The 12,743-nt window shown below is 43.7% G+C and overlaps 2 protein-coding genes across 5 annotated transcripts in view; one reads left to right on the top strand and one right to left on the bottom strand.

Annotated features, from left to right (window-relative positions):
* Positions 1-3,675, bottom strand: part of larp4b (La ribonucleoprotein 4B) — a 42,698-nt gene extending 39,023 nt beyond the window's left edge. For 3 of the 4 annotated variants that reach the window (XM_070973661.1, XM_070973662.1, XM_070973663.1), the window contains exon 1: positions 3,070-3,635. The gene's annotated coding sequence lies outside the window, so the exon portion shown is untranslated. Of the gene's footprint in view, positions 1-3,069 lie in introns of all 4 variants that reach the window. The other variant, XM_070973665.1, reaches the window with a different exon arrangement.
* A 2,928-nt stretch (positions 3,676-6,603) lies between these two features.
* Positions 6,604-12,645, top strand: gtpbp4 (GTP binding protein 4). The gene is made up of 17 exons (XM_070974549.1): positions 6,604-6,724; positions 7,765-7,935; positions 8,076-8,179; positions 8,593-8,729; positions 8,853-8,953; positions 9,047-9,139; positions 9,254-9,445; positions 9,901-9,966; positions 10,082-10,171; positions 10,249-10,359; positions 10,445-10,522; positions 10,617-10,668; positions 10,771-10,871; positions 10,958-11,155; positions 11,518-11,583; positions 11,770-11,913; positions 12,229-12,645. The coding sequence occupies exons 1-17, from the start codon at positions 6,677-6,679 to the stop codon at positions 12,379-12,381; spliced, it is 1,905 nt and encodes a 634-aa protein (XP_070830650.1). The 5' UTR covers positions 6,604-6,676; the 3' UTR covers positions 12,382-12,645.
* Positions 12,646-12,743: the final 98 nt, after the last annotated feature.

Raw genomic sequence — 12,743 nt, 5'->3', positions numbered from 1 at the left:
TTAACAGATTTTAAAACCCTCCAAGGGAACAACCAACCAAACAGCCTCAACTGTCAGCATCAAAATCACTTTCACTTGGACTTAATGTCCTCATGCATCTAAAATATGTTGTGTTTCCTGTTGCCTGAGGTTACTGTTCACTGGTTTACAGTAAATGAGGTCCTCGTGAAGCCAAGTGAGTTCAGAACAAGCTTCACGACATACAAAGTCAAATTAAAAAAGAGGTTCTGAATATGCCATCGATCCTCAAAGCATTTCTTAAAAAGGTACAAAAAGGTAAAAATGTACAAATAGTGTATTTTTTAAATCAGAAATTCAAAGTTTGTATTAGATTTTTTGCACATTTCAAAACTCAAGAAAACAAACTCCAGATTTCTTATATCAGATTTTATGCAATAAAAAAAAAAACAAAGGTTCATTAAGATACTAATCAACATTCATCTTGAAAGGGTCATGACCCACACATTGCTAAGAGCGTAGAAAATAATATTTGATCTATAAAAGAACATAATATGCGATCAGACAATCAGGCCCAATTTCTGCTTCAAAAAAATAAATAATTATTCTTTTACTCTATGAAATTCCATAAATGGCAAATGCCTATCAGTATGATAAGCAGCAGGGCTGAAACGATTGGTTGAGTGTTTGAGGGATTTACATAATTATCACTAGTTTTTTAGGCAAGAACATCAAAACTAGCTGGTTTCAGCTTTTTGTGTGTTGAATATTTACTGAGTAACTTTAGTTCTGGACTGTTGGTTGAAAAAAAAGTAAGAAATCTAAAAATGTCAGCTTGTGATGGGATTTTTTGAAATAATTTTCTGACAATTTACGCACTAAAATAAAGAAAATAATCTGTGGACGCGACATAATTGCTTCTTGTAGATCCAGTCAGGAGCCTGTGACAACTGGCCTTGAGATTTAAGAAAAGGGGTTTAATTGAAAATCACAGTTTCATTCACTTTGTGTCAGTCAGTCACGTCACTGCTCCAGCAGACGTCAGGGAGCGCAGTGTACTCCCTGTAGTGAGATGTGTCTGCACTCTCTAATTTTCTGTATCAGTGGCTGATAAATGGTGCAGCCCTGGTGTGGGGATCAAGTTTTCAACATCATTCTTTCATCTCTAAGGCTGCTGTGGTTTGATTTCAGTACCAGCCGTCTGATTGGTTGATCACTTCCACCACATCTGACCTCGACATCACACATTTACAGAGGAGAAAAGGGAGGAGGACCCCACAGAGTGCAAACATCACTGGAAACACCTTCTTTTCTGTCCCATTGGAGCCATTTGTAAAGCAGTGATAATCCGCCCCAACAATTGGGTGCCTGTCTCTGACACGGGCCCTCGCTGTGTTTGCATACAAAGCAGAAAAAGAATGGCATGGCTGTAAAGCTGGTGACCTTTGATACACATACTGATTCCCATACACGACGTGTGTGTATGTGTGTCATGCACTGCGATGAATGGGGCTAAACACAACCCTCCATCAATTATAGTCAGCTATCAAAACAGCTGTTGTGTGGGTTACTTCTCTGAACGGTGGTCTTTAAACCTGTTTGCCAAATGAAATCTATAGTTAACTTCTGTGTGTTTCTTCAGCCACATCATGGCACAGCAAATGGTGTGATTAGCAGGCTGAAGCAGCCTCTTAAATAAATCCCTTTCTGTGGTTTTGCAGCATTCACATGGAGGTTTAGGGCTTCGATTTCTGCGTGTCATTCAAAAGCCCAGTTGGCAAAGAGGCCTCCTTTGCCAAAAAGCCGTCATACTGAGCAACTGATCTGAACTTCGCCATACGCAGTCGACTCTGCCACAAATCCTGACAGTTTATTGTGTTTAGAAAACGACTGTCAGGGACATGGTGTGTCAATTCAATGGTTTGTTGACATTTCTTTCCACTTCATGAGGAATTATATCAACTTTTCTCATTGTTCATCTTAAAACAAAGCTGTTTGAAGATCCATGACTTTAGCCGGAAAGCAACAGCATATTACATGTCTTACACGTTGTCATTTTAAACTGTTTGAGTCAACACTTTTCACAAAGGCACCATCGACGCTGCAGCAGTTTTGAAAAAAATAACTGTCCTGTAAGTCCAAGTCTGTGTATTTACGTGATACGGGGCAGAGAGCAATCACAAGACTTGCTACAACGTTTGCAATGCAGTTTGACCTGATACATCCCATAAAAAGACTGACCCCGGTCACAGTGCATGTCATCTCCTCTACAGATGCAGTGAGTCAATCATAACGTCTAGACAAGGCCTGAACCAAAACACACGCTTTGCTCAGTCCTCCTCCCTCCTCCACTGCCTTGTTTCCACCCTGCATGATCACAAGAGGTGATTTACAACCAAAATGGGACTCTGTTGTTCCAAAATAAGGCCGAGGTTCAAACCCACCGGTGAAAAATGCAACAGGGGGCCAATGAGTTTATTTTTAGTCGGTGGGTTACCGCTGGTGGAGGATGGTCACTTGGCATCTTACATGTCCCTGTGGGGAATGCTGAACCAGTGTTTATCTCCATCCAAGCATACTACCGCACACTTCAGATGCCCTTGTCTGGATCAACTTGACTAGCCAAACACTGCAACTTCTACTAAAGACGCAATGCAGGCGTATTTAGTAGCTGACACAGGCGAGAGAGACTGCAGCTCACATGCCTTGCCCATGCCAAGGGCCATGCACGGCGACACTCCGTCACTGAGCAATCGGCACACTTCTTCAGAGTTAAGTACAGGCTGAACTTGGCTAATAAATGGACAAAAACTGAGGCGTTTCAGCCGTTAACAGACCGTAACGCTGTCTTCTAAAGTTGACTCTAGCTACAAAGTAACAGCCATAGTTAGCTGGCTTGCAGCAGCATCCAATGAAAGATGGCGACCTCCGGCGTGATTTCGCGGATTCCCCAACCCCCCCATCGTTTTGAATCAAGCTAATATTTAGTTAGCGCACAAGCTAACTTAACGCGACTTCCCAGAGCAGCGATATGGCAGCGTCTAGCCGTGTATTTATTGCTCCGATGTCCACATTGGCAAACAATAAGTTTGAAAACAGTTTCTTACTCACCTGTCAACTCTCACTGCACGGCAATGCAAATACTATGGTGGTAGTGGCAGCTGATGATGATGTTGGACTGAGGCCTTGAATTGGCTTCCAGGCTAAATACGCAGGGTATTAGCTAGCAGGCTATATCGAGCACGCTAGCTAGGAACAACCGGCTTACCGCTCTAAACCTCGCCGCAAATAGTCTTCCGATTTCAGGGGAAATAGCCGCGGCCAGCTGCAGGGCAATGACAAAACGACGCCCCCAAAACTGTCTGCAAAAATGGTCTCCCCCGACCAGCACTGCAAGCTAGTCAGCAAGTAAGCTAGCTAAGAGTTAGCTAGGTGGCTAGCTAGCTAGCTTGCCTATCAACTTTGTTCAGTCGGGCTCGATAAATCTGGCGCCGGCAAATTCACGCGAAGCAAATTCCTCACGGTCAACAGCAGGCTCTGCGGAAGGGGAAGTCAGAAAACAACCGAGAAACCCTAAACCCGAGGGATAAACGTAACTCGTCTCAAAGCTTCCGATCGATCAAACACTCGTTACAGCTAAAGATGAGAGAGGAGGGGGGTTTGGAATGGAGAAGTCGCCGTTTCCTTTCCCTTTCGTGTGCAGCACAAAGATCGTCTATAGAATAATTGATGGTCAAACAGACCAGTCCATCGGTTTCCCAAAGTTCCCTTTATGGTGATACCAAGCAGTCATTGCGCTTTATGAACTGCGAATTCAGAGGTACTGTAGACAAAAATTTACCATGTACAATCTCATCAAATGTCATGAGGCAGTTGAATTCACAGGTGCATAGTCATCGTGACTTGACAACACAATGGCAAAATCATAATGGGAATTAGGAAAGCAATGGGCGTCATTCAATTCAATTCAATATACCTTTATTTGTCCTGCAAGGGGAAATTCCAATTTACAGCAGCATCAACAGCAGATGCAACTTGGTACTTTTTTGATACAGAGTATAAAACATTCAATTTTTACTGTTTTAATTTACCAAGTTTCCTCCCACTTTGGACTACATGCACTAGTCTTTGTCTCTGTGCTAAATATTTGTTAGCACGAGGACAACTGGTTAAAGGATAAGTTGGATCCTTCATTTAAAGGGTTACTCCAGCAATTTAGAATTGGGCCTCCATTATGTCAAGGGCTTGTGAGAAACAAATCACAAAATAATGGTCAAAACCAAAAGAGCAGAGGCTGAGATATCCTGATGTTTATAGAGTCACACCACAAAAACCCTGGACCCTAAACTTCAGACATACAGGCTGTCATTGGACCCTTTCATTGGCTCTCTGCTATAAATTTGAAGCCTCAAATCCAAACTGAGATCATGGCTTCATCAGGGTTATTCCACAGTCACAGAGGACATTATAAAACTGCTCCCACAGGCTGGACAGTACTTATTGTGACAAATAATCTATACTTAACAGGTAAGCACAGTGAAGCTTATATTATATCATGTTTATTACAGATGCATTAACATATAAGCAGCATTTAAGTGTTTTAGCTGGTTGCAGTTTACTCTGATGAGCAGTGTAATCCATTAAACAGCCTTATATCTTGTAAGATTTAATCTACAGAGAAGAGCTGTCACATTGAGTTTTGTAACATTTGCCTCTGAAATACAGTGAAGTAAAAATACAGTATAAAGTAGCATAAATACTCCAGTAAAGTAGACTTCACTCGAGTGCTCAGTTCAGAAATGGTGTTTTTCAAGATTTGCTTTGGTTTAACTTGGTCATTAATGTATTTTATTATTAAGGGATTCTTTCATTAGCCCTCTTGAAAATGTAAAATATGCATGTTCTTTCTATAGACAATAAATAGGTACCTGCTTACTGTTCTGAGCATTTTTCAACCTCAACGGTCTTTATTTTGTAAGCGTATAGCAGCTACGGCTCCCATCAGTTTTGCAGAGTGCAGAAAAACCAGGCTGAAATAGCCTAACAGGTGGGCGGGACGCAGGAGTGAAGGTGAACAGCTCTCAGGCTAGCAGAGTGAGACCTCTTCGCGTGTTTCCTCTCTCTGGTGCAGCACTGAACCCGGAGCTGTCACACAGAGTTCGAGCTCCCGCCCCTCCTTCTCCGCCCTCGCTCTCACAGCGGGCCGTCCTGATTGGTCTAGATTGGCAGTGGGCGCACGCGGACCCACTCGTGATCGGCGGGAGTGGGTGTAACATAAAGACACAGACGACCGCTGATTGGCTATTTCTTGATCACCGCGAATCACAACAAATATGGAGTGGAGTTAGTTCCGGGTTGGAAGGCGTGTTTCCCAACAACATAACGAATTTGATTTTAATCCCCGTTTTATGTTAAAAGTCTGGTGATGCTTTGTGATTTACGTGTTGTCAACAAATACCATGAAACGACCGGAACCAACACTGGATGTGTCAGAATCTGAATACTTTATTGATGATTGAAACTATTATTTGTGTATTTAAAGTCTGATATATCTCATTCCTCTGTTCCATAGAGCTTCCAAAAACTATTCTTTTAAAAGCTACATGCTTTGAATTTCTTATTGCAGTGTCCTGAAGACTCCCGGTACAGCGACCAAGCCATCACACAGACCTTACTTTTTGGCCACTCCTAAACAAGCATAGCCATTACTTTATCCTAAAATGTGTGAGATTTGAAATAACTATTATCTTACATGAAATTAAAAAGCCCCTGTAAAGTATTCTGATCAGCCTATGAGCGCCAGTGGTCACTTAAACTGTGAAGAATTTATGCCCATGTACAAATTCTCTAGAAATGTCAAGAGAAAACTCACAGCTGACAAAGGAAAATTACAACCATTAAATAAATGAAGTAATACTAATAAAACTTTTTGCTTTCTGTTGAATTTACAGTGGCTTTCTAAAGCCTATGTTAAAGCATAGCCTGTATAATTTCCAGTTATTCATTTCATGCTGAAAAGTATAAATCACTTACTATTGTTCTGTTCTCAATACCTTTTCTTCTTGGAATTTGTCATAGTTGTCACACAAGGCTATGTACCCTATGTTGCCAGTTTATTAGGTACACCCAACTCAAACTAATACATCCTGATACAAAAGGTTCTTGAGTAAATTTTGCATTAATGAAGGTTATAATGTTCTGTTTCGCTGAAACTGCTTCGTAGAGGTGTTGATTCAACTGTACGATGTTTAAACCGGTATCAATAAAACCGATTCTGGTGATCATTTTGGATGCTGTAGTTTCTTGATGGAGTTCTACTGACAGCTGATCCTATTATTTTGTCCCTCTCCTATTTTATTTAGTTAGGTTAGGCTAAATAGCAGAGCTACTCTGTATGTACCTCACGTTACATACTCCAAAATGATCATATAGCTGGATCAGTATTTCTCAATTACATCTTTAGAAGTGGCCGAAAATGTAAAAATAAAACAAAAATAACTTCTGCTCGATAGCCTTTTTCTAGAAATGGAAAATAAAACATGAAATAGAAATTGTCAACAGGAATATTGTATTTTTTCCCTGCTATGTCTGTATTTGGACGTAGGGGGCGCTGCGCAGAAAAACCTCACCAGTGATTTCGGAGTCTTTTCCGGTTGTGACGGAACGAGGAGCGTTCTTTTCCCCGTGCCGTCCGCGGACTACAACGTGTCGCGACAAAATGGCACTTTATAATTTCAAGAAGATTATGGTGGTTCCCACCTCCAAGGTGAGTTTTGGTCTCTGTCGTGAACGTTTGAAAAGGATGTCGTTTCGTTTGTGTCGTTATTCAGCGTTTAGAGACAGTAGAAGACAGAAAAAATGGTGGGACTGCTGCGAAGGAAAACACGTGCTGATCTGGTGTAAAGAGACAGCAGCAGATATCTATTCATGTGCACGTACTTTACGCAGTTATAACTGATAGTGTTAGTGGGAAAAAAAACAGAAACGAGAGAGAAACCGGCCAGCCATTGCGTCTGACAGGTATTAGCCGATAAACAGGTTTTCTCTTCAGTAATTGACTGCTGACATTTTACACGAGCCCAGATATGTTCCACACCAAACTCCGCTCGAAAATCTGGAAGTTTAAGACTCCAGTCAGAGAGGATATGCGATCTGAACAGGTTTTCACGGCGTACATCAAACAGCACATACTAAAACAAGCTAAACTCGTGCTTCCCACCTGTTACTCAGTGTTTGTCCATTTAAACACCGTGTTGCAGTTGCGAGCCCCACGTGAGGATCAAGTCACAAAAGTTGGGCTCTCTCGACATGGAGGCCTGTTATGTGTATTAGGTGGATGCCGAATTGACAAGAGGACACAGATTATCGTCATAAGTAATAGAAAACGTTGTTAGAAAGTGTCTGCTTTTGCCTACAGGCTCATACATATAAAACTTAAAGATTTCTTAATGGAAGATTGGCAGGAGTGTCTAGGACAGCAGTTTAAGGATGTTTCTAAGTGGGAATATAGGAAATGACATCTTTTTGTGAATGCATGTGAAGTAGTTGTTCCAGTGCATGCTACAGTGCTAATAAAGCTGAAATACAAATGTCAGGACACTACATTTAGCGATGATGTAAAGACTTAGTTAAGTACTAAATACCCAAGGCAAGTACAACAACACAACAGATGGTAAATCATTAATATTTATCATGTTGTCATGAAAATAAACTGGAAATGAAAGGCTTTTTTTTTTTTTTTTTGAAAGGAGAAATGTCCTAATGTTCACTAAAACCCTGACCCGCACACTGTTGCCCTCTCTGCAGGATTTCATCGACATCACTTTATCCAAAACACAAAGGAAGACGCCCACAGTGATACACAAGCATTACCAGATCCACCGCATCCGCCATTTTTACATGCGAAAGGTGAAGTTCACCCAGCAGAACTACCACGACCGCCTCACACAGATCCTCACCGACTTCCCCAAGCTGGACGTAAGTCATGATGCTCTGAAAAGTCCCTTTTTATAGTTTGAATAAGCTTTGATTCCTTTGGTCTGACAGTGATAACAGGGCGTTGTCCCTGACGTCTGCGGTCAGTTTGTGAAATTTCATAATGTGTCGTTTTCCTGTAGGACATCCATCCTTTCTATGCCGATCTGATGAACGTGCTGTATGACAAAGACCATTATAAGTTGGCTTTGGGACAAATAAACATCGCCAAAAATTTGATCGATAAGTAAGTTTGTCTAAAATCTCCTTGTTGCTTATTGCTGTTGTTGACACATTAACTGTGTCTTTGCTTTTGCTGTCGATGAAAATGTGACAGGAGAGAGCTGCGAGTTGGTTAATTTTCAGTTTACAGCAAGTGTAAGCATCCATCTCCCTCAGAATGTGAACTTGTCTGCTGTCTGTTTCCTGCTGCATGAGTTTACATTTTCATCAGCAGACCATGACTTTTTTTTCTCGTGAGCAAAACCGCAATTTTAAATCCAGAAAACGTGACTGAGAATCAGCTGAACCTGGCAGCTGGAAGCCGGACCAGTTAGGAGTGGGGAGTAGTGAAGACAGTTAAAATGACAGCAGTCACTGCTGTGTGTTGACCTTAAGAACAAAAGGAGCGAACAAACATCTTTTTTTTAACCCCCCCAGCGTTGCCAAAGACTATGTGCGTCTGATGAAGTACGGAGATTCTCTGTATCGGTGTAAACAGCTGAAGAGAGCCGCTCTGGGTCGTATGTGCACCATCCTGAAACGACAGAAGTCGAGTCTGGAGTACCTGGAACAAGGTGACGTAGGCTCGGCGTCCAGTGGCTGAAACACAGAAACATAAATCTGCTTCTGAGACTTCAAATTGCTCAAATGTATCTATGTGTGAAGTGGCTCATCTCCTTGTTGTCCTCCTTCAACAGTGCGCCAGCATCTGTCCCGTTTGCCCACCATTGACCCCAACACGAGGACCCTGCTTCTGTGTGGTTACCCCAACGTCGGCAAGTCCAGCTTCATCAACAAGGTAAACAGCTCTGTGTGAAACGCTCAGGTGTTTCAGCCCCTCCGCTTCCCTTTACAGGTGTACTTAACATGGTGTAAATGTCTTCCTTGTCAGGTGACCAGAGCAGACGTGGATGTCCAGCCCTACGCTTTCACCACCAAGTCTCTGTTTGTGGGTCACATGGACTACAGGTATCTCCGCTGGCAGGTGAGACGCTGCAGCTCTGACTGCTGTGATGCCATTAGAAAGGTGCAGAAGTGTGCAGACATCAGCGTTTCCCTCAGTACGCCATGCTAACTGTGTGTGTCTGTGTGTGTGTAGGTGGTGGACACCCCCGGTATCCTGGACCACCCCCTGGAGGAGAGGAACACCATCGAGATGCAGGCCATCACGGCTCTGGCTCACCTGCGAGCGGCGGTTCTTTACGTCATGGACGTGTCTGAGCAGTGTGGTCACACCCTGCAGGAGCAGCTGGAGCTCTTCAACAACATCCGGCCGCTTTTCGCCAACAAGGTGAGCCATCAGTCGTCTCACAGCTGTTTTTACACATCTGCATTACTCATCATGTGATAATGATGTCAGAAAACTGTGAACTCTTCAAGTCGACCTGTGAGGAGAGTCCGAAACGAGGCAAGTTAGAAGATATGTCAAGGAGACAAAACAAAGGCACTCTTTAAAAAGTACAGTGAAGAAAAATAGAAATATTCTCAATCTTTTCTTCTTTTTTTGGCATCCGTAAACACTTGGATTGGACGTATGAGCAGCGGAGAAACTGAAGCACAACAGGGCATTTCCCAGACTCTTATTTGTTTGAAGCCAATTTGAAATTAGAAGAATGACTTAAATTTGAGTCCGTGGTGTCTCAGTTATTGGACAGTGTCCTGTGTATTCAGCAGGTCTCCACTGAGATCAATAAAAGGTGAAAAGCTTTGGTTTGACAGCGTAATATGGTGTCTCTCTCCCTGCAGCCTCTCATCATCGTGGCCAACAAGTGTGACGTGAAGAAGATCAATGAGCTGTCCGAGGAGAACCAGGTGGGTGATTTCCGGTTTAGACCTGATCTGCCTACAGTGTCTTAAAGGCTTTGAACGCCTTGTGATGAAGGTTCATGTTGACGTCGCGCTCACGTCTGTGACTGTTTGCTGTCAGAAAATCTTCGCAGATCTCTCTGCTGAGGGAATCTCTGTGATTGAGACCAGCACCCTGACGGAGGAGGGAGTCATGCAAGTTAAAAATGAGGTGAGATGCAGCAAACGTCAAACGTCTGTGTTGTAGAGGGCGTTGCTTGTTGTGGCTCACGGTTCCGTGTTTGTCAGGCCTGCGACCGGCTCCTCGCCAGCCGCGTCGAGACCAAGATGAAGGGCAAGAAGGTCCACGACGTTCTCAACCGGCTCCACCTGGCCATGCCCACCAAGAGAGATGAGAAGGTAAATATAACTGAGTCAGAGCCCCGCTGCTTCTCAGTCAGCTGTGTGTCATTTTGAATGAACTTTCTTGATCTGTCACTTCCAGGAGAGGCCTCCGTTCATCCCCGAAGGAGCCTTGATGCGCAGGAAGGCGATGGAGGTGGACGCACCCAAACGCAAACTGGTATGTTCGCTTCCTTCATGAGGTCAAAGGGCCTGATTAAACTGAGGTGTGACACACCTAACAGTAATGAAACTCTGTGTTGTTCATCTCGCAGGAGAGGGATCTGGAGATGGAGCTCGGTGATGACTACGTTCTGGACCTACAGAGTAAGAAGCGCTTTCATTCCAGCCATCAAGCTGCCTCCATGAAGATGTCAAAAGTAAAATGCTTCTGTCTGCACCGCTGATGTGGTTTGTTTGGTTTTTAAGAATACTGGGATCTGATGAACGAGGATGAGAAGAACGATAAGATCCCTGAAGTGTGGGAGGGCCACAACATCGCAGATTACATTGATCCTGACATCATGAAGGTGAGTCTCTGCGACGATCGAAGTAGAGGAAAGCCACTTCCTTCTGTCTGCTAAACTTCTTGAGCTCTTGATCTCCTCTCCCACAGAAACTGGAGGACCTGGAGAGGGAGGAGGAGCTGAAGGAGCGAGCCGGGGAGTACGACTCTGATGAGGAGAGCGAGGATGAAGAGATGCAGGAGATCCGCACTCTGGCCAAACAGATCCGCGAGAAGAAGCAGCTGATGGTCATGGAGTCAAAAGAAAAGGACGTGCACGGGCCTCGCATGCCCAGGACCACCTCCAAGGTGAGAGCCGGTGGTGCGACGCTATTGGCCAATTCAAGCTCATCGCTGCCATATCAGAATTGGTGCACACGTCAGCTGATAAGTGACGAATAATAGACGTCCAGGAACGTTTTAAAAAGTGCTGCTGTGACAGTTTATGTGAAACATGCCTGAAACAGAGAAATTTAAGGGATCCCTAAATCCCAGAAAATATTAAATTCATCTAAAATTCACCTCTGTGTGTGTGTGTGTGTGTGTGTGTGTGTGTGTGTGTGTGTGTGTGTGTGTGTGTGTGTGTGTGTGTGTGTGTGTGTGTGTGTGTGTGTGTGTGTGTGTGTGTGTGTGTGTGTGTGTGTGTGTCTCTCTCTCTCTCATATGTACAGGTTGAAAGAAAGAGGCTGGAGAAGGAGATGTCCGACCTCGGTCTGGACATGAATGACAAAGAAGATGTAAGTTCTTCTTCAGACCAGAGCAAGTATTACTCCAGTGTGATGTCACTGGAGTAATGACTGCAGTATTAATGTGCATCGTGATTCTAGTCAGGCCTTCGTCCTCTTCGTCCTCTTGCACACAAGAATTCAGCACAGAAACACACAGGAGGACTGATTGCAGGTTTTTTCCTCATGTGTTTTCAGAGCCACTACGTTCAACAGGCCCGACGGTCCCGAAGCGTCACTAAGAAACGTAAGCGTGAAGCTTCAGCACCCCCGACCTCCAAAACCCGCAGCCAGAGCGCCTCCCGTCCACCACGAGACCAGTCTGGTTTACGGGATACAAAGGTACGTGACGGTGTCTTCACGTGGCTTTTATTCACTGAACAATACTGCAGTTAAAGTATGTGTGTTGTGTAAATGTGATTCCTTCTGAAGTTGCTTGTGAGTGAATGTGTCCTCTGTTTTTATTTTGTCCTCAGCTCTTTTTGCCATCAAACTCGATCCTAAATATTGTTTGCTGAGGTTAAAATGGGCTGACTCCACCTCAAACGCCAGATGTGCCATTCAGGGCTCATCATGGTGTGAAGAGGCCCTGGTGCATTAATGAAGGCCCTGCCTCTGAAAGTTCATCTTTGTCATGTCATGTTCTTTGTTCCTCAGATGGTGAAGAAGGCAAAGATAATGATGAAGAACTCCCAGAGAGGCATGAACCGCCAGGGCAAGAAGGGAGAGGCAGACAGACACGTGTTCGACCTCAAACCCAAACACCTGCTGGCCGGCAAAAGGAAGTCCGGCACCGCCGACCACAGATAGAACTACTTTCTCTGGACTGTTGCGATCTGGACACTCTTTTGGCAGCAGAGCTTCTGTGTGGAGATAGTTTCTGCCAAAGAAGCCTAATAGATGTACACCTGAACTAAACTGCAGCCTGTCAGGCTGTGTAACACCTTTTCTTTTCCAGCCCAATAAAAGAAGCCTGATAAATGTAACACTTGCTGGGTTTACCTTAAAGTGATGATGATGATACTTCCTTCACAATCCTTGAAGAGAGATAAATAAATATGCTCCTGAATTAAACTGCAGTCTGTCGTGTACAGATTGTATCATACTGTGTGTCACTTTAATTTGGCATGCGTTTTTTGTACACCTGTAAAATGGTTATCGGTATGTGCAAC

Source organism: Chaetodon trifascialis, chromosome 11 (genome assembly GCF_039877785.1).
Source record: "Chaetodon trifascialis isolate fChaTrf1 chromosome 11, fChaTrf1.hap1, whole genome shotgun sequence".
Lineage (NCBI taxonomy): Eukaryota > Metazoa > Chordata > Actinopteri > Chaetodontiformes > Chaetodontidae > Chaetodon > Chaetodon trifascialis.
Note: the sequence above shows the minus strand (reverse complement) of the source record. Positions and strands in the feature narration are given on the sequence as shown.